This window comes from Oncorhynchus nerka, linkage group LG14, assembly GCF_034236695.1.
Source record: "Oncorhynchus nerka isolate Pitt River linkage group LG14, Oner_Uvic_2.0, whole genome shotgun sequence".
NCBI lineage: Eukaryota > Metazoa > Chordata > Actinopteri > Salmoniformes > Salmonidae > Oncorhynchus > Oncorhynchus nerka.
Window position 1 is genome coordinate 98,460,640 of NC_088409.1, and position 27,886 is coordinate 98,488,525.

At 43.1% G+C, this 27,886-nt stretch overlaps 1 protein-coding gene across 3 annotated transcripts in view; it reads right to left on the reverse strand.

Annotated features, from left to right (window-relative positions):
- Positions 1-451: 451 nt before the first annotated feature.
- Positions 452-27,886, reverse strand: part of LOC115123522 (protein Atg16l2) — an 85,125-nt gene continuing 57,690 nt past the window's right edge. For all 3 annotated transcript variants that reach the window (XM_065000601.1, XM_065000600.1, XM_065000599.1), the window contains 4 exons: positions 21,468-21,617; positions 20,123-20,170; positions 13,204-13,305; positions 452-3,440 (listed from right to left, as the gene is read on the reverse strand). In XM_065000601.1, coding sequence (XP_064856673.1) covers positions 3,347-3,440; positions 13,204-13,305; positions 20,123-20,170; positions 21,468-21,617 — 394 coding nt within the window. In that variant the 3' untranslated portion in view covers positions 452-3,346. The remainder of the gene's footprint in view (positions 3,441-13,203; positions 13,306-20,122; positions 20,171-21,467; positions 21,618-27,886) is intronic.

A 27,886-nucleotide genomic window follows, 5' to 3' on the forward strand; every position in this document is an offset into this window, starting at 1 on the left:
TAGACCATTCAGCCATACAGAATATTTGTGGCTCAGTGCCGTTATCCTCCAATGTGTTGGAAACAGGGGTACCAATTGATGCTAATCTTTTTGAGGGGGGAAAAAATGATTACTTGTTGAATTTCTTTCTCTTGAGAAATTGATTCGTGATTTTACACAGTCTAGTTTTGCTAATCTTTATCAGGGGTGGCAATAGTTTTGGAGCTGGCTGCAATGGCATATCCCATAACCTCATATAGAATAAAAAGCACATCATACTATTGCCCTCCCAGATTCCCCTCCCACACCCACACCCACACACACACACACACACCCACCCACCCACCCACACACACACACACACACATCCCTTAGTTAGTCCAGAACATTTGAGACATACCAATAACAGTTTAACAGACCATCTGTTAGTTAAGAGACATTATCACCACATCATTATAAAACGCAGACTGTACAGTATATATATATATTTAATAAAAGACCATCTGTGAATGTTTAAAACACGGAGGAATGAGAGAAGTAAAATGGCGTCCATCTCAGCTTTACATAAAGAGTGTGTTTGATCCAGACGGGGGACTGAAGTTGACAGGCCAAATGCTCTTCAAAGCTGAGAGGCCAAACGGCTACTGAATGCAACTCAGCATTTTAAATCTGAATCACTGAGTAGAACTGCATAGAGGCACAGAGAGAGAGAGAGACAGAGAGACAGAGAGAGATACAGAGAGACAGAGAACACAAAGAATTCGAAAACAAATCCAATTTTGATAAACTCCCATATCTACTGGGTGAAATTCCACAGTGTGCCATCACAGCAGCAAGATTTGTGACCTGTTGCCACGAGAAAAGGTAAACCAGTGAAGAACAAACACCATTGTAAATACAACCTATACTTATGCTTATTTATTTTATCTTGTGTCCTTTAACCATTTGTACATTGTTAAAACACTGTATATATATATAATATGACATTTGTAATGTCTTTATTGTTTTGAAACTTCTCTATGTGTAATGTTTACTGTTAATTTTTTATTGTTTATTTCACTTTATATATTCACTTTATATACTATCTACCTCACTTGCTTTGGCAATGTTAACACATGTTTCCCATGCCAATAAAGCCCTTGAATTGAATTGAAATTGAATTGAATTGAGAGAGAGAGAGACAGGTGTATTGCTCTCGTCAACACCTCAATATGATTTTATTACTAAATGCTAAATGTTGTCCAGCTGTATTACTGATTGTGGGCAAAAGCCAAGCCAATATCCCAGTGAGGAATGGTAAAGATGTTAAGTTCCATCTGTTCTCAATAACAGACCAGCAACAGCTGGTTATTCCCTTCAGAACACTCAATATAACCCTGTTCCCTTTAGAACCCTCAAGATAACCCTTTAGAACCCTCAAGATAACCCTTTAGAACCCTCAAGATAACCCTTTAGAACCCTCAAGATAACCCTGTTCCCTTTAGAACCCTCAAGATAACCCTGTTCCCTTTAGAAACCTCAAGATAACCCCATTCCCTTCAGAACCCTCCAGATAACTCCGTTCCCTTTAGAACCCTCCAGATAACTCCGTTCCCTTCAGAACCCTCCAGATAACTCCGTTCCCTTCAGAACCCTCCAGATAACGCCGTTCCCTTTAGAACCCTCCAGATAACTCCGTTCCCTTTAGAACCCTCCAGATAACTCCGTTCCCTTCAGAACCCTCCAGATAACTCCGTTCCCTTTAGAACCCTCAAGATAACCCTTTAGAACCCTCAAGATAACCCCCTTTAGAACCCTCAAGATAACCCTTTAGAACCCTCAAGATAACCCCGTTCCCTTCAGAACCCTCCAGATAACTCCATTCCCTTCAGCCCTGTACATGTGTCATGTAGCTTAGATTAAAATCTTTCATCATATTATCACAGTTGTCATGATAGTTTTTCCATAATGTATCAGCTATTAGACCAGCAGACCAGTTGTGACTGTCTGATATGGTAGTGTTTTCTGTAAGCCAGCCAAGAGCATGAAGCTTTACCTCCAATTGTTTGAAGCAGAGGAGATGGATCCTTATCCCTGAATAACTAGTGTATTCGTTTCTCGTCAAGCATAACCCATGCTTTTCCTTCCCCAGTACGAATGGCTAGACACCACATACATTTTTCAACTACTAAGTAACAAAGTTGTTTTGACAGAACAAATGCTTGTTTACAAAAAAAAAGGCAAAGCAACACTATGGAGTTATGTTGGCACCGTTATGACCCTATACAATCATGGAGAGAACAAAATGAAACCATTGACTTTTTTGAAAGACAGATATTGTATTTATGATTTTCTGCCAGGTCCCTTTAGCAAAGTTATAAACCGAAGAAAAACAGCAGACCGTGTCAGATCTGTCGACTCATCCTTTCATTTCGCTGCTCTATCGCTAGCGCCATACATCCGTCTGAACCTGCCGTCCTAGAAGTCGTTTGTGCTGACGTCAAAACTACGTCATTCATGAATCGTGTAGGCCAGTTCTGGTCCAACCCATCGGGGTTCTGGGACCAATCAGAACGGTTTGAATGTGTTCGCTTTCAGGAAGTCTTCGGGGTAGTAATCATGGTGGAGAAGAAAACGTTAGTGGGCGTGGCGTTTAACCTGAGTGATGTTTGATCGGTAGCCAGGCAACCGTTGGAATATCACCCCCTTTACGTTCTGTCAGACTGGTCGCAGGAGTGAGACAAACGTCCAATGTGTTCTGTGTTCTCTCAGCCATGTTAAACGTCCAATGTGTTCCGTGTTCTCTCAGCCATGTTAAACGTCCAATGTGTTCCGTGTTCTCTCAGCCATGTTAAACATCCAATGTGTTCCGTGTTCTCTCAGCCGTGTTCCGTGTTCTCACAGCCATGTTAAACATCCAATGTGTTCCGTGTTCTCTCAGCCATGTTAAACATCCAATGTGTTCCGTGTTCTCTCAGCCATGTTAAACATCCAATGTGTTCCGTGTTCTCTCAGCCATGTTAAACGTCCAATGTGTTCTGTGTTCTCTCAGCCATGTTAAACATCCAACGTGTTCCGTGTTCTCTCAGCCATGTTAAACATCCAATGTGTTCTCTCAGCCAATGATCAGATGACCTTCTAAACCTAACCCCAAACTGATGTTCAAATGGGTCTGTGGGCTGGCCAGTCGACCAGACTATTTAAATGGGTCTGTGGGCTGGCCAGTCGACCAGACTATTTAAATGGGTCTGAGGCTGGCCAGTCGACCAGACTATTTAAATGGGTCTGTGGGCTGGCCAGTCGACCAGACTATTTAAATGGGTCTGAGGCTGGCCAGTCGACCAGACTATTTAAATGGGTCTGTGGGCTGGCCAGTCGACCAGACTATTCAAATGCCGCTCCAGAGGACGGCACGCCGGCTCTTGTCCACACTGACCACGTACTCCCCGGACCCAGACCAGGCCACCGCGTTGATGGACGAACTGGAGGGGACAAGAGAGACAGGCAGACAGAGAGAGACAAGTCAATAAGGGCTCATCTGAAATGACACCCTATTCCTTCTTTTAGCCAGTTCCAAAACATCATAGGGCTCTAGACAAAAGTAGTGCACGGCATAGAGAGGAGGGTGCCATCGGGCTTTGGACGTAACCTAAATCTCATTCACTTCAATGTGCATCCATCCATCCACAAGACAGACCAGCTTTGACTCACTCAGTATTTCTAAATGAGACAGATCTGATGGGCTGTTGGGATTCACTGGGAACCAAACAGAGCAGATGGACTGTTGGATTCACTGGGAACCAAACAGAGCAGATGGACTGTTGGGATTCACTGGGAACCAAACAGAGCAGATGGACTGTTGGGATTCATTGGGAACCAAACAGAGCAGATGGACTGTTGGGATTCACTGGGAACCAAACAGAGCAGATGGACTGTTGGGATTCACTGGGAACCAAACAGAGCAGATGGACTGTTGGGATTCACTGGGAACCAAACAGAGCAGATGGACTGTTGGGATTCACTGGGAACCAAACAGAGCAGATGGACTGTTGGGATTCACTGGGAACCAAACAGAGCAGATGGACTGTTGGGATTCACTGGGAACCAAACAGAGCAGATGGACTGTTGGGATTCACTGGGAACCAAACAGAGCAGATGGACTGTTGGGATTCACTGGGAACCAAACAGAGCAGATGGACTATTGGGATTCACTGGGAACCAAACAGAGCAGATGGACTGTTGGATTCACTGGGAACCAAACAGAGCAGATGGACTGTTGGGATTCACTGGGAACCAAACAGAGCAGATGGACTGTTGGATTCACTGGGAACCAAACAGAGCAGATGGACTGTTGGGATTCATTGGGAACTAAACAGAGCAGATGGACTGTTGGGATTCAATGGGAACTAAACAGAGCAGATGGACTGTTGGGATTCACTGGGAACCAAACAGAGCAGATGGACTGTTGGGATTCAATGGGAACTAAACAGAGCAGATGGACTGTTGGGATTCACTGGGAACCAAACAGAGCAGATGGACTGTTGGGATTCACTGGGAACCAAACAGAGCAGATGGACTGTTGGGATTCACTGGGAACCAAACAGAGCAGATGGACTGTTGGGATTCAATGGGAACCAAACAGAGCAGATGGACTGCTGGGATTCACTGGAAACAAAACAGAGCAGATGGACTGTTGGGATTCATTGGGAACTGTGAGTGGGAAACATCTACTATCTTAAATGGACATGAATCATTTTATAATGCTCTATGTTAACTAACATGGACAGTTCGTGTTACTACCTTACACAACGCACCTCTTTTTAATTATTTATTTTTGGTTTGGTAATTAATGTTAGTAAAAAAAAGTTTATATTCATCAAGATGAAACTAAATCGATTGCTTTAAAACAGAGTCATATCTTTATGTTTTGCAGGAGTCGAACACAGTTGTTGTCGTCCCACAAGGAGATGATGAGTTGACAAATGGCTACGACAGGCTCTCATCTGTCGACGGGTATCAAATCAAAACGACAGTTTATTCGTCACATGGAAACAACAGGAAACAACAGGTTGAGACTAACAGTGCAGTGCTTACTGACGGATCCAACAACGCAGAGAGAGAAAGAACATCAAGAAATAAAACACGGAATAAAATGTATAATAAATACAAAATGAGTAACGATAACTTGTCTATATATACACTGGGTACCAGTACTGATAACTTGTCTATATATACACTGGGTACCAGTACTGATAACTTGTCTATATATACACTGGGTACCAGTACTGAGTAATGATAACTTGTCTATATATACACTGGGTACCAGTACTGAGTAATGATAACTTGTCTATATATACACTGGGTACCAGTACTGAGTAATGATAACTTGTCTATACATACACTGGGTACCAGTACTGAGTAATGATAACTTGTCTATATATACACTGGGTACCAGTACTGATAACTTGTCTATATATACACTGGGTACCAGTACTGAGTAATGATAACTTGTCTATATATACACTGGGTACCAGTACTGATAACTTGTCTATATATACACGGGGTACCAGTACTGAGTAATGATAACTTGTCTATATATACACTGGGTACCAGTACTGAGTAATGATAACTTGTCTATATATACACTGGGTACCAGTACTGAGTAATGATAACTTGTCTATATATACACTGGGTACCAGTACTGAGTAATGATAACTTGTCTATATACACTGGGTACCAGTACTGATAACTTGTCTATATATACACTGAGTACCAGTACTGAGTAATGATAACTTGTCTATATATACACTGGGTACCAGTACTGAGTAATGATAACTTGTCTATATATACACTGGGTACCAGTACTGAGTAATGATAACTTGTCTATATATACACTGGGTACCAGTACTGAGTAATGATAACTTGTCTATACATACACTGGGTACCAGTACTGAGTAATGATAACTTGTCTATATATACACTGGGTACCAGTACTGATAACTTGTCTATATATACACTGGGTACCAGTACTGAGTAATGATAACTTGTCTATATATACACTGGGTACCAGTACTGATAACTTGTCTATATATACACGGGGTACCAGTACTGAGTAATGATAACTTGTCTATATATACACTGGGTACCAGTACTGAGTAATGATAACTTGTCTATATATACACTGGGTACCAGTACTGAGTAATGATAACTTGTCTATATATACACTGGGTACCAGTACTGAGTAATGATAACTTGTCTATATACACTGGGTACCAGTACTGATAACTTGTCTATATATACACTGGGTACCAGTACTGAGTAATGATAACTTGTCTATATATACACTGGGTACCAGTACTGAGTAATGATAACTTGTCTATATATACACTGGGTACCAGTACTGAGTAATGATAACTTGTCTATATATACACTGGGTACCAGTACTGAGTAATGATAACTTGTCTATACATACACTGGGTACCAGTACTGAGTAATGATAACTTGTCTATATATACACTGGGTACCAGTACTGATAACTTGTCTATATATACACTGGGTACCAGTACTGAGTAATGATAACTTGTCTATATATACACTGGGTACCAGTACTGATAACTTGTCTATATATACACGGGGTACCAGTACTGAGTAATGATAACTTGTCTATATATACACTGGGTACCAGTACTGAGTAATGATAACTTGTCTATATATACACTGGGTACCAGTACTGAGTAATGATAACTTGTCTATATATACACTGGGTACCAGTACTGAGTAATGATAACTTGTCTATATACACTGGGTACCAGTACTGATAACTTGTCTATATATACACTGGGTACCAGTACTGAGTAATGATAACTTGTCTATATATACACTGGGTACCAGTACTGAGTAATGATAACTTGTCTATATATACACTGGGTACCAGTACTGAGTAATGATAACTTGTCTATATACACTGGGTACCAGTACTGATAACTTGTCTATATATACACTGGGTACCAGTACTGAGTAATGATAACTTGTCTATATATACACTGGGTACCAGTACTGAGTAATGATAACTTGTCTATATACACTGGGTACCAGTACTGATAACTTGTCTATATATACACTGGGTACCAGTACTGAGTAATGATAACTTGTCTATATATACACTGGGTACCAGTACTGAGTAATGATAACTTGTCTATATATACACTGGGTACCAGTACTGAGTAATGATAACTTGTCTATATACACTGGGTACCAGTACTGATAACTTGTCTATATATACACTGGGTACCAGTACTGAGTAATGATAACTTGTCTATATATACACTGGGTACCAGTACTGAGTAATGATAACTTGTCTATATATACACTGGGTACCAGTACTGAGTAATGATAACTTGTCTATATATACACTGGGTACCAGTACTGAGTAATGATAACTTGTCTATATATACACTGGGTACCAGTACTGAGTAATGATAACTTGTCTATATATACACTGGGTACCAGTACTGATAACTTGTCTATATATACACTGGGTACCAGTACTGAGTAATGATAACTTGTCTATATATACACGGGGTACCAGTACTGAGTAATGATAACTTGTCTATATATACACTGGGTACCAGTACTGAGTAATGATAACTTGTCTATATATACACTGGGTACCAGTACTGAGCAATGATAACTTGTCTATATATACACTGGGTACCAGTACTGAGTAATGATAACTTGTCTATATATACACTGGGTACCAGTACTGAGTAACGATAACTTGTCTATATATACACTGGGTACCAGTACTGAGTAATGATAACTTGTCTATATATACACTGGGTACCAGTACTGAGTAATGATAACTTGTCTATATATACACTGGGTACCAGTACTGAGTAATGATAACTTGTCTATATATACACTGGGTACCAGTACTGAGTAATGATAACTTGTCTATATATACACTGGGTACCAGTACTGAGTAATGATAACTTGTGTATATATACACTGGGTACCAGTACTGAGTAATGATAACTTGTCTATATATACACTGGGTACCAGTACTGAGTAATGATAACTTGTCTATATATACACTGGGTACCAGTACTGAGTAATGATAACTTGTCTATATATACACTGGGTACCAGTACTGATAACTTGTCTATATACACTGGGTACCAGTACTGATAACTTGTCTATATATACACTGGGTACCAGTACTGAGTAATGATAACTTGTCTATATATACACTGGGTACCAGTACTGAGTAATGATAACTTGTCTATATATACACTGGGTACCAGTACTGAGTAATGATAACTTGTCTATATATACACTGGGTACCAGTACTGATAACTTGTCTATATATACACTGGGTACCAGTACTGAGTAATGATAACTTGTCTATATATACACTGGGTACCAGTACTGATAACTTGTCTATATATACACTGGGTACATAGTACTGAGTAATGATAACTTGTCTATATATACACTGGGTACCAGTACTGATAACTTGTCTATATATACACTGGGTACCAGTACTGATAACTTGTCTATATACACTGGGTACCAGTACTGATAACTTGTCTATATATACACTGGGTACCAGTACTGAGTAATGATAACTTGTCTATATATACACTGGGTACCAGTACTGAGTAATGATAACTTGTCTATATATACACGGGGTACCAGTACTGAGTAATGATAACTTGTCTATATATACACTGGGTACCAGTACTGAGTAATGATAACTTGTCTATATATACACGGGGTACCAGTACTGAGTAATGATAACTTGTCTATATATACACTGGGTACCAGTACTGAGTACTGATAACTTGTCTATATATACACTGGGTACCAGTACTGAGTAATGATAACTTGTCTATATATACACTGGGTACCAGTACTGATAACTTGTCTATATATACACTGGGTACCAGTACTGAGTAATGATAACTTGTCTATATATACACTGGGTACCAGTACTGATAACTTGTCTATATATACACTGGGTACATAGTACTGAGTAATGATAACTTGTCTATATATACACTGGGTACCAGTACTGATAACTTGTCTATATATACACTGGGTACCAGTACTGATAACTTGTCTATATACACTGGGTACCAGTACTGATAACTTGTCTATATATACACTGGGTACCAGTACTGAGTAATGATAACTTGTCTATATATACACTGGGTACCAGTACTGAGTAATGATAACTTGTCTATATATACACGGGGTACCAGTACTGAGTAATGATAACTTGTCTATATATACACTGGGTACCAGTACTGAGTAATGATAACTTGTCTATATATACACGGGGTACCAGTACTGAGTAATGATAACTTGTCTATATATACACTGGGTACCAGTACTGAGTAATGATAACTTGTCTATATATACACTGGGTACCAGTACTGAGTAATGATAACTTGGCTATATATACACGGGGTACCAGTACTGAGTAATGATAACTTGTCTATATATACACTGGGTACCAGTACTGAGTAATGATAACTTGTCTATATATACACTGGGTACCAGTACTGATAACTTGTCTATATATACACTGGGTACCAGTACTGAGTAATGATAACTTGTCTATATATACACTGGGTACCAGTACTGAGTAATGATAACTTGTCTATATATACACTGGGTACAAGTACTGATAACTTGTCTATATATACACTGGGTACCAGTACTGAGTAATGATAACTTGTCTATATATACACTGGGTACCAGTACTGAGTAATGATAACTTGTCTATATATACACGGGGTACCAGTACTGAGTAATGATAACTTGTCAATATATACACTGGGTACCAGTACTGAGTAATGATAACTTGTCTATATATACACTGGGTACCAGTACTGATAACTTGTCTATATATACACTGGGTACCAGTACTGAGTAATGATAACTTGTCTATATATACACTGGGTACCAGTACTGAGTAATGATAACTTGTCTATATATACACTGGGTACCAGTACTGATAACTTGTCTATATATACACTGGGTACCAGTACTGAGTAATGATAACTTGTCTATATATACACTGGGTACCAGTACTGATAACTTGTCTATATATACACTGGGTACCAGTACTGAGTAATGATAACTTGTCTATATATACACTGGGTACCAGTACTGAGTAATGATAACTTGTCTATATATACACTGGGTACCAGTACTGAGTAATGATAACTTGTCTATATATACACTGGGTACCAGTACTGAGTAATGATAACTTGTCTATATATACACGGGGTACCAGTACTGAGTAATGATAACTTGTCTATATATACACTGGGTACCAGTACTGAGTAATGAATACTTGTCTATATATACACTGGGTACCAGTACTGAGTAATGATAACTTGTCTATATATACACTGGGTACCAGTACTGATAACTCGTCTATATATACACTGGGTACCAGTACTGATAACTTGTCAATATATACACTGGGTACCAGTACTGAGTAAAGATAACTTGTCTATATATACATGGGGTACCAGTACTGGGTAATGATAACTTGTCTATATATACACTGGGTACCAGTACTGAGTAATGATAACTTGTCTATATATACACTGGGTACCAGTACTGATAACTTGTCTATATATGCACGGGGTACCAGTACTGGGTAATGATAACTTGTCTATATATACACTGGGTACCAGTACTGAGTAATGATAACTTGTCTATATATACACTGGGTACCAGTACTGATAACTTGTCTATATATACACTGGGTACCAGTACTGAGTAATGATAACTTGTCTATATATACACGGGGTACCAGTACTGAGTAATGATAACTTGTCTATATATACACTGGGTACCAGTACTGAGTAATGATAATTTGTCTATATATACACTGGGTACCAGTACTGAGTAATGATAACTTGTCTATATATACACTGGGTACCAGTTCTGATAACTCGTCTATATATACACTGGGTACCAGTACTGATAACTTGTCTATATATACACTGGGTACCAGTACTGAGTAAAGATAACTTGTCTATATATACATGGGGTACCAGTACTGGGTAATGATAACTTGTCTATATATACACTGGGTACCAGTACTGAGTAATGATAACTTGTCTATATATACACTGGGTACCAGTACTGATAACTTGTCTATATATACACGGGGTACCAGTACTGAGTAATGATAACTTGTCTATATATACACTGGGTACCAGTACTGAGTAATGATAACTTGTCTATATATACACTGGGTACCAGTACTGAGTAATGATAACTTGTCTATATATATACTGGGTACCAGTACTGAGTAATGATAACTTGTCTATATATACACGGGGTACCAGTACTGAGTAATGATAACTTGTCTATATATACACTGGGTACCAGTACTGAGTAATGATAACTTGTCTATATATACACTGGGTACCAGTACTGATAACTCGTCTATATATACACTGGGTACCAGTACTGATAACTTGTCTATATATACACTGGGTACCAGTACTGAGTAATGATAACTTGTCTATATATACACTGGGTACCAGTACTGATAACTTGTCTATATATACACTGGGTACCAGTACTGAGTAATGATAACTTGTCTATATATACACTGGGTACCAGTACTGATAACTTGTCTATATATACACGGGGTACCAGTACTGAGTAATGATAACTTGTCTATATATACACTGGGTAGCAGTACTGATAACTTGTCTATATATACACTGGGTACCAGTACTGAGTAATGATAACTTGTCTATATATACACTGGGTACCAGTACTGAGTAATGATAACTTGTCTATATATACACTGGGTACCAGTACTGAGTAATGATAACTTGTCTATATATACACTGGGTACCAGTACTGAGTAATGATAACTTGTCTATATATACACTGGGTACCAGTACTGATAACTTGTCTATATACACTGGGTACCAGTACTGATAACTTGTCTATATATACACTGGGTACCAGTACTGAGTAATGATAACTTGTCTATATATACACTGGGTACCAGTACTGAGTAATGATAACTTGTCTATATATACACTGGGTACCAGTACTGATAACTTGTCTATATACACTGGGTACCAGTACTGATAACTTGTCTATATATACACTGGGTACCAGTACTGATAACTTGTCTATATATACACTGGGTACCAGTACTGATAACTTGTCTATATACACTGGGTACCAGTACTGATAACTTGTCTATATACACTGGGTACCAGTACTGATAACTTGTCTATATATACACTGGGTACCAGTACTGATAACTTGTCTATATACACTGGGTACCAGTACTGATAACTTGTCTATATATACACTGGGTACCAGTAGTGAGTAATGATAACTTGTCTATACATACACTGGGTACCAGTACTGAGTAATGATAACTTGTCTATATATACACTGGGTACCAGTACTGAGTAATGATAACTTGTCTATATATACACTGGGTACCAGTACTGAGTAATGATAACTTGTCTATATATACACTGGGTACCAGTACTGAGTAATGATAACTTGTCTATATATACACTGGGTACCAGTACTGAGTAATGATAACTTGTCTATATATACACTGGGTACCAGTACTGAGTAATGATAATACTGGGGTTATGGCTATCATGTTAACACCCTACTCTCCCCTCCTGCTGCCATAACCCTACTCTACCCTCCTGCTGCCAGAACCCTACTCTCCCCTCCTGCTGCCATAACCCTACTCTCCCCCTCCTGCTGCCAGAACCCTACTCTCCCCTCCTGCTGCCATAACCCTACTCTCCCTCCTGCTGCCAGAACCCTACTCTCCCCTCCTGCTGCCAGAACCATACTCTCCCCTCCTGCTGCCAGAACCCTACTCCCCCTCCTGCTGCCAGAACCCTACTCACCCCTCCTGCTGCCATAACCCTACTCTCCCCTCCTGCTGCCAGAACCCTACTCTCCCTCCTGCTAATGTAAACACTATCTAATAGCCTGTAACATTCTCTAGTCCACTAATAGCGTCTACAACACAAAGAGGAAGTATCATCAACGCTAATTGATGCCGTGTTGGCCGGAGCCCATCAGGGCTGACGATAGCTGCTAAAAGCTAAGGTCCTCAGAGGCTGGGTGGGGTTCAGAGGACAGACAGGCAGACGGACAGACTGGGAACCGTCCAGGCAAGTCTAGTCCAGTCCAGTGTCTAGTGCAGTCTAGTCGTCCTACCTGTGCATGTCCGGTAGTCGTGTCTCCAGGTTGCCAGAGTTGACGTTCCAGATGTAAACGGCCCCATCTGCTGATCCTGCTGCCAGGTAGCTCCCATCAGGACTAGAGAGAGAGAGAGAGGAGAGAGAGAGAGAGAGAGAGAGAGAGAGAGAGAGAGAGGACAGAGAGAGAGAGGAGAGAGGAGAGAGGAGAGAGATAGGAGAGAGGAGAGAGAGAGAGGACAGAGAGAGAGAGTACAGAGAGAGGACAGAGAGAGAGAGGAGAGAGAGAGAGATAGGAGAGAGGAGAGAGAGAGGGACAGAGAGAGAGAGAGAGAGGGACAGAGAGAGAGACAGAGAGAGAGACAGAGAGAGAGACAGAGAGAGAGAGACAGAGAGAGAGAGAGACAGAGAGAGAGAGAGCGAGAGCGAGACAGAATGAGAATGAGAGAAACTCTTTAACATCATCCTTAGCTCTGGCGTCTTCCCCCAATATTAGGAACCAAGGACTGATCACCCCAAAACACAAAAGTGGAGACAAATTTGACCTCAATAACTACCGTGGGATATGCGTCAACAGCGACCTTGGAAAAATCCCCTGCATTATCCTTGACAGCAGACTCGTACATTTCCTCAGTGAAAACAATGTACTGAGCAAATGTCAAATTGGCTTTTTAACAAATTATCGTACGACAGACCACGTATTCACCCTGCACACACTAATTGACACACAAACAAACAAAGGCAAAGTGTTCTCATGCATTGTTGATTTCAAAAAAGCATTTGACTCAATTTGGCATGTGGGTCTGCTTCACAAATGGATGGAAAGTGGTGCTAGGGGAAAAACAAACAACATTATAAAATCAATGTAAACAAACAACAAGTGTGTTGTTAAAATTGGCACAAAAAAAAACACTCCAATTTCTTCCCACAGGGCCGTGGGGTGAGACAGGGATGCAGCTTAAGCCCCACCCTCTTCAACATATACGTCACCGAATTGGCGCGGGCACTAGAACAGACTGCAGCACCCGGCCTCACCCAAACACCAAATTGAGACTCTGAATGCAGAATTCTACAAAAATATCCTCCGTGTACAACATAAAACACCAAATAATGCATGCAGAGCAGAATTAGGCCGATACCCGCTAATTATCAAAATCCAGAAAAGAGCCGTTAAATTCTACAACCACCTAAAAGGAAGCGATTCCCAAACCTTCCATAACAAAGCCATCACCTACAGAGAGATGAACCTGGAGAAGAGTCCCCTAAGCAAGCTGGTCCTGGGGCTCTGTTCACAAACACAAACACACCCCATAGAGCCCCAGGACAGCAGCACAATTAGACCCAATCAAATCATGAGAAATCAAAAATATAATTACTTGACACATTGGAAAGAATTAACCAAAAACAGAGCAAACTAGAATGCTATTTGGCCCTAAACAGAGAGTACACAGTGGCAGAATACCTGAGCACTGTAACTGACCAAAACTTAAGGAAAGCGTTGACTACGTACAGACTCAGTGAGCATAGCCTTGCTATTGAGAAAGGTTGCCGTAGGCAGACATGGCTCTCAAGAGAAGACAGGCTATGTGCTCACTGCCCACAAAATGAGGTGGAAACTGAGCTGCACTTCCTAACCTCCTGCCAAATGTATGACCATATTAGAGAGACATATTTCCCTCAGATTACACAGACCCACAAAGAATTAGAAAACAATCCAGTTTTGATAAACTCCCATATCTACTGGGTGAAATACCACAGTGATAAACTCCCATATCTACTGGGTGAAATACCACAGTGATAAACTCCCATATCTACTGGGTGAAATACCACAGTGATAAACTCCCATATCTACTGGGTGAAATTCCACAGTGTGACATCACAGTAGCAAGATTTGTGACCTGTTGCCACAAGAAAAGGGAAACCAGTGAAGAACAAACACCATTGTAAATACAACCCATGTTTATGTTTATTTATTTTCCCTTTTGTACTTTAACTATTTGCACATCGTTACAACACTGTAAATATACATAGTATGACATAATAATTGTCTTGATTATTTTGGAACTTCTGTGATTGTAATGTTTACTGTTCATTTTTTTATTGTTTATTATCTATTTCAATTGCTTTGGCAAAGTAGACATACGTTTCCCATGCAAATGCATTTTTGTCTTAAAATTGAAATTGAATTGAGAGAAGAGAGGAGATAGGAGAGAGAGAGAGAGAGAGAGAGGGAGAAGAGTGAAGAGAGAGAGAGATATAGAAGAGTGAAGAGAGATAGAAGGAGAGATAGAAGGATAGATAGGAGAGAGAGGGAGAAGAGTGAAGAGAGAGAGATATAGAAGAGATGAGAGAGAGAGATAGAAGGAGAGATAGAAGGATAGATAGGAGAGAAATAGAAGGAGAGAGAGATAGAAGAGAAGATAGAAGGAGAGGGAAAGAAGGATAGATAGCAGAGAGGGAGAAGAGTGAAGAGAGAGAGAGAGATAGGAGAGGGAAAGAGAAATAGAAGAGTGGAGAGAGAGAGAGATAGGAGAGGGAAAGAGAAATAGAAGAGTGAAGAGAGAGATAGGAGAGATAGAAGGAGAGGGAAAGAGAGATAGAAGAGTGAAGAGAGAGAGAGAGATAGAAGAGAGGGAAAGAGAAATAGAAGAGTGAAGAGAGAGAGAGATAATAGATAGATATATAGATATATAGATAAGGAACAATTAGTTAGTTGAAGGCCGACATATCAATGCAATCCTGGGCTGATATCTGGCCACTACACTGTATCACTACAGTACCATATCCTGACTCCTGCACGGCCCTTAACAACATCACACCACAAAAGTATTCTAGTCCCGTCCATCTGCTGTCATGGCAACAGTAAAAATGCATTCAGAGGAAACCGGTTAGTATATCAGCAGGCATCAGAACAAAAACACTCAGCCAGAGCTAAGGATGATGTTAAAGAGTCTCTCTCATTCTCATTCTGTCTTGCTTGCTCTCTCTCTCTCTCTGTCTCTCTCTCTGTCTCTCTCTCTCTCTCTCTCTCTCTCTCTCTCTCTCACTGTCTCTCTCTCTCTCTGTCTCTCTCTGTCTCTGTCTCTCCCTCTCTTTATATATCTCTCAGATCCAACATCACAGAGAGAGGAACATGTAGCCCAGGTGTGTCAACCTCAATCCATGAAGTGTCTAGTGCCTGCTGGTTTTTCCTTTCAATTAAGACCTAGACAACCAGGTGAGGGGAGTTCCTTACCAACTAGTGACCTTAATTGATCAATTAAGAACAAGAGAGGAGAGGAAGGAGGGGACATACATGGCAGCTGAAGACATGCTCACCACAACCCTCTATTCCACTTCCTTTCAACTTCAGAACGGCATGTCAAGTCAACAGACAGTCTGGTCACACAAGGAATGTAAATGAATTCACGTCTCTCTTCTAAAAACCAACAAGTCTAGTTGTTGTGAGATGTTTTGTCTTCTGTCATACATCTAGAAATTCCTCATCCAGTACGCTCTCACTAATACTACTCACACACAAATATTATTCACTAATACTACTGACACACAAATAGCCAGGGATATATAGCCAGAGATAAGGAGCCAGGGATATATAGCCAGGGATATGTAGCCAGGGATATGTAGCCAGGGATATATAGCCAGAGACATGTAGCCAGGGATATGTAGCCAGGGATATGTAGCCAGGGATATGTAGCCAGGGATATGTAGCCAGAGACATGTAGCCAGAGACATGTAGCCAGAGACATGTAGCCAGGGATATATAGCCAGGGATATATAGCCAGGGATATGTAGCCAGGGATATGTAGCCAGAGACATGTAGCCAGAGATATGTAGCCAGGGATATGTAGCCAGGGATATGTAGCCAGGGATATGTAGCCAGAGACAAGGAGCCAGGGATATGTAGCCAGAGATATATAGCCAGAGACATGTAGCCAGGGATATGTAGCCAGGGATATGTAGCCAGGGATATGTAGCCAGAGATATGTAGCCAGGTATATGTAGCCAGAGACATGTAGCCAGGTATATGTAGCCAGAGACATGTAGCCAGGGCTATGTAGCCAGAGACATGTAGCCAGGGATATGTAGCCAGAGATATGTAGCCAGGGATATGTAGCCAGGGATATGTAGCCAGGGATATGTAGCCAGAGACATGTAGCCAGGGATATGTAGCCAGAGACATGTAGCCAGGGATATGTAGCCAGAGACATGTAGCCAGGGATATGTAGCCAGGGATATGTAGCCAGAGAAATATAGCCAGGGATATATAGCCAGGGATATGTAGCCAGGTATATGTAGCCAGAGACATGTAGCCAGGGATATGTAGCCAGAGATATATAGCCAGAGATATATAGCCAGAGACATGTAGCCAGGGATATGTAGCCAGGGCTATGTAGCCAGAGATATGTAGCCAGGGATATGTAGCCAGAGATATGTAGCCAGAGATATATAGCCAGAGATATATAGCCAGGGATATGTAGCCAGGGATATATAGCCAGGGATATATAGCCAGGGATATGTAGCCAGGGATATGTAGCCAGAGATATAGCCAGGGATATATAGCCAGGGATATATAGCCAGAGATATGTAGCCAGGGATATATAGCCAGAGATATGTAGCCAGAGATATATAGCCAGGGATATGTAGCCAGGGATATGTAGCCAGGGGTATGTAGCCAGGGATATGTAGCCAGGGATATATAGCCAGGGATATATAGCCAGGGATATGTAGCCAGGGGTATGTAGCCAGGGATAAGGAGCCATGGCAGGTTTCTACTTCTTTCTTGAAGTAGAAACTGTTTCTTCTGTTGAAGCTGGCAGACACATTTTGGGATGCATTATTTACAATATCTATCGATCTCTAGATAAAGGAGGCTGGGTTGGTTGGACCAAACGCTGCTCTGACACGGCAGTCTGGGATTGGTTGGACCAAACTCTGGTCTGACACGGCAGTCTGGGATTGGTTGGACCTAACGCTGCTCTGACACGGCAGTCTGGGATTGGTTGGACCAAACTCTGCTCTGACACGCAGTCTGGGGTTGGTTGGACCAAACTCTGCTCTGACACGGCAGTCTGGGATTGGTTGGACCAAACGCTGCTCTGACACGGCAGTCTGGGATTGGTTGGACCAAACACTGCTCTGACACGGCAGTCTGGGTTTGGTTGGACCAAACTCTGCTCTGACACGGCAGTCCTGTACCATCCTACAGACTGTGTTGTATTCCTGTACCATCCTACAGACTGTGGTAACCAAACGCTGCTCCTGACACCTACAGACTGCAGTCTGGGATTGGTTGGCCCAAACGCTGCTCTGACACGGCAGTCTGGCATGGTGCTATTGATATCTGTAGCCTGCTGAGCCTTGGAGAGACACAGCGAAATAAGAAGTGACTGTTCCACTCCCTTAGGACATTATAAAACCTCAGCTGGCAAATGAAGCATGTTGTGCCAGCTATCATATACCCTGTACCATCCTGTACCATCCTGTACCATCCTACAGACTGTGTTGTAACCCAGGACGCTGTACCATCCTGTACCATCCTACAGACTGTGTTGTAGCCCAGGGTCCTGTACCATCCTACAGACTGTGTTGTACCCCAGGGTCCTGTACCATCCTACAGACTGTGTTGTAATCCAGGGTCCTGTACCATCCTACAGACTGTGTTGTAACCCAGGGTCCTGTACCATCCTACAGACTGTGTTGTACCCCAGGGTCCTGTACCATCCTACAGACTGTGTTGTAACCCAGGGTCCTGTACCATCCTACAGACTGTGTTGTAACCCAGGGTCCTGTACCATCCTACAGACTGTGTTGTAACCCAGGGTCCTGTACCATCCTACAGACTGTGTTGTAACCCAGGGTCCTGTACCATCCTGTACCATCCTACAGACTGTGTTGTACCACAGGGTCCTGTACCATCCTACAGACTGTGTTGTAACCCAGGGTCCTGTACCATCCTACAGACTGTGTTGTAACCCAGGGTCCTGTACCATCCTACAGACTGTGTTGTAACCCAGGGTCCTGTACCATCCTACAGACTGTGTTGTAACCCAGGGGACCTGTACCATCCTACAGACTGTGTTGTAACCCAGGGTCCTGTACCATCCTACAGACTGTGTTGTAACCCAGGGTCCTGTACCATCCTGTACCATCCTACAGACTGTGTTGTAACCCAGGGTCCTGTACCATCCTACAGACTGTGTTGTAACCCAGGGTCCTGTACCATCCTACAGACTGTGTTGTAACCCAGGGTCCTGTACCATCCTACAGACTGTGTTGTAACCCAGGGTCCTGTACCATCCTGTACCATCCTACAGACTGTGTTGTAACCCAGGGTCCTGTACCATCCTACAGACTGTGTTGTACCACAGGGTCCTGTACCATCCTACAGACTGTGTTGTAACCCAGGGTCCTGTACCATCCTACAGACTGTGTTGTAACCCAGGGTCCATCCTACAGACTGTGTTGTACCATCCTGTACCATCCTACAGACTGTGTTGTAACCACAGGGTCCTGTACCATCCTACAGACTGTGTTGTACCATCCCAGACTGTGTTGTAACAGGGTCCTGTACCATCCTACAGACTGTGTTGTAACCCAGGGTCCTGTACCATCCTACAGACTGTGTTGTAACCCAGGGTCCTGTACCATCCTACAGACTGTGTTGTAACCCAGGGTCCTGTACCATCCTACAGACTGTGTTGTAACCCAGGGTCCTGTACCATCCTACAGACTGTGTTGTAACCCAGGGTCCTGTACCATCCTGTACCATCCTACAGACTGTGTTGTAACCCCAGGGTCCTGTACCATCCTACAGACTGTGTTGTAACCCAGGGTCCTGTACCATCCTACAGACTGTGTTGTAACCCAGGGTCCTGTACCATCCTACAGACTGTGTTGTACCACAGGCCCCTAGAGTCAGGGTTAGAGTAAGTGCTCACCTGAATATAGCCTTGGTGCTGTCACAGCCACATTTGAAGCCCTCAGCTCTGAAATGAGAGATAAGGACAGTTATCAGACACACTAACATCCAGGGTTAGCTCTATAGGGGAGGAGTTAGGTCAGAGATAGACCAGGGTTAGCTCTATAGGGGAGGAGTTAGGTCAGACATAGACCAGGGTTAGCTCTAAAGGGGAGGAGTTAGGTCAGAGATAGACCAGGGTTAGCTCTAAAGGGGAGGAGTTAGGTCAGAGATAGACCAGGGTTAGCTCTATAGGTGAGGAGAGTCAGGTCAGTTAGCTCTATAGGGGAGGAGAGTCAGGTCAGAGATAAACCAGGGTTAGTTCTATAGGGGAGGAGTCAGGTCAGAGATAGACCAGGGTTAGTTCTATAGGGGAGGAGTCAGGTCAGAGATAGACCAGGGTTAGTTCTATAGGGGAGGAGTCAGGTCAGAGATAGACCAGGGTTAGTTCTATAGGTGAGGAGAGTCAGGTCAGTTAGCTCTATAGCGGAGGAGAGTTAGGTCAGAGATAGACCAGGGTTAGTTCTATAGGGGAGGAGTCAGGTCAGAGATAGACCAGGGTTAGTTCTATAGGGGAGGAGAGTCAGGTCAGAGATAGACCAGGGTTAGTTCTATAGGGGAGGAGTCAGGTCAGAGATAGACCAGGGTTAGTTCTATAGGGGAGGAGAGTCAGGTCAGAGATAGACCAGGGTTAGCTCTATAGGGGAGGAGTCAGGTCAGAGATAGACCAGGGTTAGTTCTATAGGGGAGGAGTCAGGTCAGAGATAGACCAGGGTTAGTTCTATAGGGGAGGAGTCAGGTCAGAGATAGACCAGGGTTAGTTCTATTAGGGGAGGAGTCAGGTCAGAGATAGACCAGGGTTAGCTCTATAGGGGAGGAGTCAGGTCAGAGATAAACCAGGGTTAGTTCTATAGGGGAGGAGTCAGGTCAGAGATAAACCAGGGTTAGTTCTATAGGGGAGGAGTCAGGTCAGAGATAGACCAGGGTTAGTTCTATTAGGGAAGGAGTCAGGTCAGAGATAGACCAGGGGGCTCTATAAGGAGTCAGGTCAGAGATAAACCAGGGTTAGTTCTATAGAGGAGTGCATAAACCAGGGTTAGTTCTATAGGGGAGGAGTCAGGTCAGAGATAGACCAGGGTTAGTTCTATTAGGGAAGGAGTCAGGTCAGAGATAGACCAGGGGGGATAACAGTGTATTGCCCCGACTGCATACAATTTGTTCGGACGGTAAGATGGAAACGACTCAATATCGCCATCTGCAGGCCTTTGGCCTAGGATCAACACAGAACACTACAGTACATTATTAGAGCACCATGGTCTGGCTACCTGAAGCATATCCTGGAGCTGTTCATGCGAAGGTCGACCACCTGCAGACTCTCGTCTCTGGAGCAGCTGAGGAGCTGACGGTGGTCAGTAGAGATGTCCAGAGATGTTACCTTCCCCTGGAGAGGAACCTCCTGGGTGCAGCTGGCAGCCCTGGGGAGGAGGGAGGGGGAGGGGGGGGAGAGGGGAGGAGGGGAGACGGAGAGGGAGAGGGGACGGAGGGGGAGGGGGAGGGGGACGGAGAGGGGAGGGGGAGGGGGACGAAGAGGGGAGGGGGACGGAGAGGGGGACAGGGGGGGATGGAGAGGGGAGGGGGAGGGGGCAGGGGGGCCTTAGGGGGAAGGCAGTGAGTCACATCTCAACATGGTCTAGCAGAATGTGCCTTACTGTACTGTATGTAACATAGCAACGTGCCTAACTGTACTGTATGTAACATAGCAACGTGCCTAACTGTACTGTATGTAACATAGCAACGTTCCTAACTGTACTGTATGTAACATAGCAACGTGCCTAACTGTACTGTATGTAACATAGCAACGTGCCTAACTGAACTGTATGTAACATAGCAACGTGCCTAACTGTACTGTATGTAACATAGCAACGTGCCTAACTGAACTGTATGTAACATAGTAACGTGCCTAACTGTACTGTATGTAACATAGCAACGTGCCTAACTGTACTGTATGTAACATAGCAACGTGCCTAACTGTACTGTATGTAACATAGCAACGTGCCTAACTGAACTGTATGTAACATAGCAACGTGCCTAACTGTACTGTATGTAACATAGCAACGTGCCTAACTGTACTGTATGTAACATAGCAACGTGCCTAACTGTACTGTATGTAACATAGCAACGTGCCTAACTGAACTGTATGTAACATAGCAACGTGCCTAACTGTACTGTATGTAACATAGCAACGTGCCTAACTGTACTGTATGTAACATAGCAACGTGCCTAACTGTACTGTATGTAACATAGCAACGTGCCTAACTGTACTGTATGTAACATAGCAACGTGCCTAACTGTACTGTACTGTAACATAGCAACGTGCCTAACTGTACTGTATGTAACATAGCAACGTGCCTAACTGTACTGTATGTAACATAGCAACGTGCCTAACTGTACTGTATGTAACATAGCAACGTGCCTAACTGTACTGTATGTAACATAGCAACGTGCCTAACTGTACTGTATGTAACATAGCAACGTGCCTAACTGAACTGTATGTAACATAGCAACGTGCCTAACTGTACTGTATGTAACATAGCAACGTGCCTAACTGTACTGTATGTAACATAGCAACGTGCCTAACTGTACTGTATGTAACATAGCAACGTAACTGCCTAACTGTACTGTATGTAACATAGCAACGTGCCTAACTGTACTGTATGTAACATAGCAACGTGCCTAACTGTACTGTATGTAACATAGCAACGTGCCTAACTGTACTGTATGTAACATAGCAACGTGCCTAACTGAACTGTATGTAACATAGCAACGTGCCTAACTTAACTGTAGCAGGTAGCTAACTGTAATACAATAGTGAAAAGATTTATCAACATCATTGACCTGTAAACTACAGAGTTATGAAGTGTTTGAATTATTAAAGAGTAGCAGGTTCTACTGAGGGAGAAACAGAAAACCCCCTGCAGGTCTGTTGTAGGGTTAGGATGTAAGGTGTAGGGTTAGGGTGTAAGGTTAGGGTGTAGGGTCAGGGTGTAGGATTAGGGTGTAGGGTTAGGGTGTAGGGTTAGGGTGTAAGGTCAGGGTGTAAGGTCAGGGTGTAGGGTTAGGGTGTAAGGTTAGGGTGTAGGGTTAGGGTGTAGAGTTAGGGTGTAGGGTGTAAGTTTAGGGTGTAGGGTCAGGGTGTAGGATTAGGGTGTAAGGTTAGGGTGTAGGGTTAGGGTGTAAGTTTAGGGTGTAGGATTAGGGTGTAAGGTTAGGGTTAGGGTGTAAGGTGTAGTGTTAGGGTGTAACGTGTACGGTGTTGGGTTAGGGTGTAAGGTGTAGGGTTAGGGTGTTGGGTTAGGGTGTAAGGTGTAGGGTTAGGGTGTTGGGTTAGGGTGTAAGGTGTAGGGTGTAGTGTTAGGGTGTAAGGTGTAGGGTTAGGGTGTTGGGTTAGGGTGTAAGGTGTAGGGTTAGGGTGTTGGGTTAGGGTTAGGGTGTAAGGTGTAGGGTTAGGGTGTTGGGTTAGGGTTAGGGTGTAGGGTTAGGGTGTAAGATGTAGTGTTAGGGTGTAAGGTGTAGGGTTAGGGTGTAAGGTGTAGGGTTAGGGTGTAAGGTGTAGGGTTAGGGTGTTGGGTTAGGGTGTAACGTGTAGGGTTAGGGTGTAAGGTGTAGGGTTAGGGTGTAAGGTGTAGGGTGTAACTGGTGTAGGTTAGGGTGTAACTGTGTATGTTAGGGTGTTGGGTTACTGTAGGGTTAGGGTGTAACTGTGTAGGGTTAGGGTGTTGGGTTAGGGTGTAGGGTTAGGGTGTAAGATGTAGTGTTAGGGTGTAAGGTGTAGGGTTAGGGTGTTGGGTTAGGGTTAGGGTGTAGGGTTAGGGTGTAAGGGTTAGGGTGTAAGGTGTAGGGTTAGGGTGTTGGGTTAGGGTGTAAGGTGTAGGGTTAGGGTGTTGGGTGTAAGGTGTAGGGTTAGGGTGTTGGGTTAGGGTGTTGGGTTAGGGTGTTGGGTTAGGGTTAGGGTGTTGGGTTAGGGTTAGGGTGTAAGGTGTAGGGTGTAGGGTTAGGGGTGTAAGGTGTAGGGTTAGGGTGTAGGGTTAGGGTGTTGGGTTAGGGTGTAAAGTGTTAGGGTGTAGGGTGTAGGGTTAGGGTGTAGGGTTAGGGTGTAGGGTTAGGGTGTTGGGTTAGGGTTAGGGTGTAGGGTTAGGGTGTTGGGTTAGGGTGTAAGGTGTAGGGTTAGGGTGTAAGGTGTAGGGTTAGGGTGTAGTGTTAGGGTGTAGGTGTAGGGTTAGGGTGTTGGGTTAGGGTGTAAAGGTGTAGGGTTAGGGTGTTGGGTTAGGTTAGGTGTAAGGTGTAGGGTTAGGGTGTTGGGTTAGGGTTAGGGTGTTGGGTTAGGGTGTTGGGTTAGGGTTAGGGTGTTGGGTTTAGGGTGTAGGGTGTAGGGTGTAGGGTTAGGGTGTAGGTGTAGGGTTAGGGTGTAGGGTTAGGGTGTTGGGTTAGGGTGTTAGGGTGTAGGGTTAGGGTGTAGGGTTAGGGTGTAGGGTTAGGGTGTAGGGTTAGGGTGTTGGGTTAGGGTTAGGGTGTAGGGTTAGGGTGTTGGGTTAGGGTGTAAGGTGTAGGGTGTAGGGTTAGGGTGTAGGGTTAGGGTGTAGGGTGTAGGGTTAGGTGTAGGTGTAGGGTTAGGGTGTAAGGTTAGGGTGTAGGGTGTAGGGTGTAGGGTTAGGGTGTTGGGTTAGGGTGTAAAGGGTTAGGGGTGTAGGGTTAGGGTGTAAGGTGTAGGGTTAGGGTGTTGGGTTAGGGTGTAGGGTTAGGGTGTAAGATGTAGTGTTAGGGTGTAAGGTGTAGGGTTAGGGTGTTGGGTTAGGGTGTAGGGTTAGGGTGTAAGGGTTAGGGTGTAAGGTGTAGGGTTAGGGTGTTGGGTTAGGGTGTAAGGTGTAGGGTTAGGTGTAGGGTTAGGGTGTTGGGTTAGGGTGTTGGGTTAGGGTGTTGGGTTAGGGTTAGGGTGTTGGGTTAGGGTTAGGGTGTAAGGTGTAGGGTGTAGGGTTAGGGTGTAAGGTGTAGGGTTAGGGTGTAGGGTTAGGGTGTTGGGTTAGGGTGTAGTGTTAGGGTGTAGGGTGTAGGGTTAGGGTGTAGGGTTAGGGTGTAGGGTTAGGGTGTTGGGTTAGGGTTAGGGTGTAGGGTTAGGGTGTTGGGTTAGGGTGTAAGGTGTAGGGTTAGGGTGTAAGGTGTAGGGTTAGGGTGTAGTGTTAGGGTGTAAGGTGTAGGGTTAGGGTGTTGGGTTAGGGTGTAAGGTGTAGGGTTAGGGTGTTGGGTTAGGGTTAGGGTGTAAGGTGTAGGGTTAGGGTGTTGGGTTAGGGTTAGGTGTTGGGTTAGGGTGTTGGTTAGGGTTAGGGTGTGGTTAGGGTTAGGGTGTAAGGTGTAGGGTGTAGGGTTAGGGTGTAAGGTGTAGGGTTAGGGTGTAGGGTTAGGGTGTTGGGTTAGGGTGTAGGGTGTTAGGTGTAGGGTTAGGGTGTAGGGTTAGGGTGTAGGGTTAGGGTGTAGGGTTAGGGTGTTGGGTTAGGGTTAGGTGTAGGGTTAGGGTGTTGGGTTGGGGTGTAGTGTAGTGTAGGGTGGGGTGTAGGGTTAGGGTGTAGGGTGTAGGGTGTAGGGTGTAGGGTTAGGGTGTAAGGTGTAGGGTTAGGGTGTAGGGTGTAGGGTTAGGGTGTAGGGTTAGGGTGTTGGGTTAGGGTGTAGGGTTAGGGTGTAGGGTTAGGGTGTAGGGTTAGGGTGTAGGTTAGGGTGTTGGGTTAGGGTGTAGGGTTAGGGTGTAGGGTGTAGGGTTAGGGTGTAGGGTGTAGGGTGTAGGGTGTAGTGTTAGGGTGTAGGGTGTAGTGTTAGGGTGTAGGGTGTAGGGTGTAGTGTTAGGGTGTAGGGTTAGGCAGGTCTGTTGGGCTGTAGCGATTCACTATCAACGTGCTGAAACTAATAAATATAGAAATGAACACCAAACATGTAGCGCAGCAAATTTCACCAATGTCATAACAGAGACAACCCCAAAACAGAAGGGGCTTGGGGGGGTGATGGAGAGAGACTATTATGTAGGTGGACTGTTGCTAAGCGACAGTGGAACATGAAAGTCTGCAGTTGACGAATAGCAGGGGAGTGAAGGAGAGATGTCAGAGAGAGAGAGAGGCCCTGCTGCTGCTTGGAGCTTACAACAACCATTATCATCATCTCCAACACACAGAACACAGCAAGGAATAGAGAACATGTACATAGTCATCTAGAGACAATATAATGTCCACGGTAATGTAGTGAATAGACAATATAATGTCCACGGTAATGTAGAGAGAATAGACAATATAATGTCCACGATAATGTAGAGAATAGACAATATAATGTCCATGGTAATGTAGAGAGAATAAACAATATAATGTCCACGGTAATGTAGTAAAGACAATATAATGCCCACGGTAATGTAGAGAAGACAATATAATGTCCACGGTAATGTAGAGAATAGACAATATAATGTCCACGGTAATGTAGAGAAGACAATATAATGTCCACGATAATGTAGAGAATAGACAATATAATGTCCATAGTAATGTAGAGAAGACAATATAATGTCCATGGTAATGTAGAGAAGACAATATAATGTCCACGGTAATGTAGAGAATAGACAATATAATGTCCATGGTAATGTAGAGAAGACAACATAATGTCCATGGTAATGTAGTAAAGACAATATAATGTCCATGGTAATGTAGTAAAGACAATATAATGTCCACGGTAATGTAGAGAAGACAATATAATGTCCACGGTAATGTAGAGAGAATAGACAATATAATGTCCATGGTAATGTAGAGAGAATAGACAATATAATGTCCAAGGTAATGTAGAGAATAGACAATATAATGTCCACGATAATGTAGAGAGAATAGACAATATAATGTCCACGGTAATGTAGAGAAGACAATATAATGTCCATAGTCATCTAGAGACAATATAATGTCCACGGTAATGTAGAGAGAATAGGCAATATAATGTCCACGGTAATGTAGAGAGAATAGACATTATAATGTCCACGGTAATGTAGAGAAGAGACAATATAATGTCCATGGTAATGTAGAGAATAGACAATATAATGTCCACGGTAATGTAGAGAGAATAAACAATATAATGTCCACGGTAATGTAGAGAGAATAAACAATATAATGTCCACGGTAATGTAGAGAATAGACAATATAATGTCCACGGTAATGTAGAGAGAATAAACAATATAATGTCCATGGTAATGTAGAGAGAATAAACAATATAATGTCCATGGTAATGTAGAGAGAATAAACAATATAATGTCCATGGTAATGTAGAGAGAATAAACAATATAATGTCCACGGTAATGTAGAGAGAAGCAATTAGATATAATGTACTAAATGGCAGATCAGAGAGAGGAGAGCTGAACAGGATTATATTTCCAGTATGTTCTGTGGTGATCTCCGTCATCTGCCAGCTATACAAGTGGATCTATGATCGGCTATGAAAAGCCAACTGACATATACTCCTGAGGTGGTGACCTGTTGCACCCTTGACAACTACTGTGATTATTATTATACGACCATGCTGGTCATCTATGACCATTTGAACATCCTTGGCCATGTTCTGTTATAATCTCCACCCGACACAGCCAGAAGAGGACTGGCCACCCCTCATAGCCTGGTTCCTCTCTAGGTTTCTTCCTAGGTTTTGGCCTTTCTAGGGAGTTTTTCCTAGCCACCGT